At 43.6% G+C, this 1,546-nt stretch overlaps 1 protein-coding gene across 1 annotated transcript; it reads right to left on the bottom strand.

The window, feature by feature from the left end:
* Positions 1 to 257: 257 nt before the first annotated feature.
* LOC113576756 (claudin-23-like) lies at positions 258 to 1,123 on the bottom strand. The gene has a single exon (XM_027009043.2). The coding sequence runs from the start codon at positions 1,094 to 1,096 to the stop codon at positions 281 to 283; it is 816 nt and encodes a 271-aa protein (XP_026864844.2). The 5' UTR covers positions 1,097 to 1,123; the 3' UTR covers positions 258 to 280.
* Between the last annotated feature and the right edge of the window lie 423 nt (positions 1,124 to 1,546).

Here is a 1,546-nt window from a genome sequence, read left to right as displayed (position 1 = left end):
ATGACAACTATTCGTTGAAGAGCCCTTGAACTACACATTGTTATTCACGGTTATTCACATTTCACTCCTTCATATAGCCTGCTGTTATCCCTTCATAAACCCAGAACGACTCCTCTGCGCAAGAGGAGAGCCCGGGCTGTAAACATTTTTTTTTCAGTTTTTATAAGAAAAATATACTTTTAGGTTATGCATGTACACTTATAGAGCGATATGCTTATCAATTAATCAGTGGCAGAAGAAATAAAACAAGACCGAGTCACAACTAATGTCCTTCCCTGGTTTATAAATCTGCATCGTAGGGTCTTCCACTGTATGACGGATTGACCGTTCCTTTTCCGTGATGACCTTTCGCTCGTGGAAAATCGAAGTCGTCGTCACGTGTATTCCTGGAGTACGGGACACTGGAACTGCTAATCGAGCTGATGCTTCTTGGCACGTTCACTCTTGGATGTGGTGTCGGTCGCACCGGTCTGGTAGTGGTCCTTGGGGGTCTAGATTGGGGGTACTCTCCGCGGTTTCGACCTCCGCAACATTTGCATATCCCAATGAATATGACAATACCCGCCAGGACCTCCATGATACCCCCAATGTAGCCTAAGACAATACAGTATCCCACTCGTATGTCCCGATTTTGGGGATTAATAAAGGTGGTAGAAGTGTTGAGGTTGGGCAGTAAGTGAGTGTACCACGCGATGGGAATAATGGTCAAAACGCCCGAGCAGAAGATAAGAAGGCCGCCCATGCTAGCGAGCACCCACCGTGGTTTCTGGTTTGTCCAGCATCGCGCTGCAGGCGTTACAAATGCCAGTCCAAAAGCAGTCACAATCAACGAGGCCACCATCATACCCTGTGCAATCGGTATGATTTGGTTACTGAAATATACTGTGTCTGTGCTTCGTAGATTACAGTTGACTTGAGTTGATGTAGTGAAAGTGTTGCAAATATCCCATATTCCTTGGTTCACTACAGTATCTGAAGACTGTCCGGCAACATTGTTTAGAGTGCGCCAGTTGGCCGCTACAGTGCTTGTCAGATCCAGGATCCATCCGCAAGGTGAAAAGACCAGTCCAAATATCAAAATACCCGGGGTCCGCATGTCAAGTTCGAAGATGATAAACAGAGAACGCCTACAATCACTTTCACGCGCTTTAGCTCTTAGGTATCGTGCAAATTCGTATAAAGATGTCAGACTGAAACTTGGGGTGGATCCGTGTTCTAACGTAGCTACCTTTATTGCCCCGGAACGATGGGTGTGGTGTCACTGTCGAGTCAAATGCATGCAATTCAGACCAAAACTGGTTTTCGTCGCTTTCATGTTTTAAAAGCTTTGTTTTCAAGAGTCTATTTAATTGTGGTTTTGTTGTGTGATTGCAGTGGTAGGTTGAGATAATATATATGGTTAATCTCTGTAAGATAAATAAATAAGAAAAGGGTATCTCTGTATATAAACAAACATTCCAGCTCACTTTACTATAGTGCCCAATATGTCAGATATGATTTACGTTGCTTAGAAGAAAACTTACATTTCCTAAATTTGTTTCTATGT

The sequence above is a fragment of the Electrophorus electricus genome, chromosome 17, assembly GCF_013358815.1.
Source record: "Electrophorus electricus isolate fEleEle1 chromosome 17, fEleEle1.pri, whole genome shotgun sequence".
Lineage (NCBI taxonomy): Eukaryota > Metazoa > Chordata > Actinopteri > Gymnotiformes > Gymnotidae > Electrophorus > Electrophorus electricus.
The sequence above is the reverse complement of the archived record's forward strand: the minus strand, read 5'-3'. Positions and strand labels throughout refer to the sequence as shown.

Coding starts and splice junctions, on each gene's coding strand:
- LOC113576756 (XM_027009043.2), bottom strand. CDS start 1,096: ATGCGGACCCCGGGTATTTTGATATTTGGACTGGTCTTTTCACCTTGC.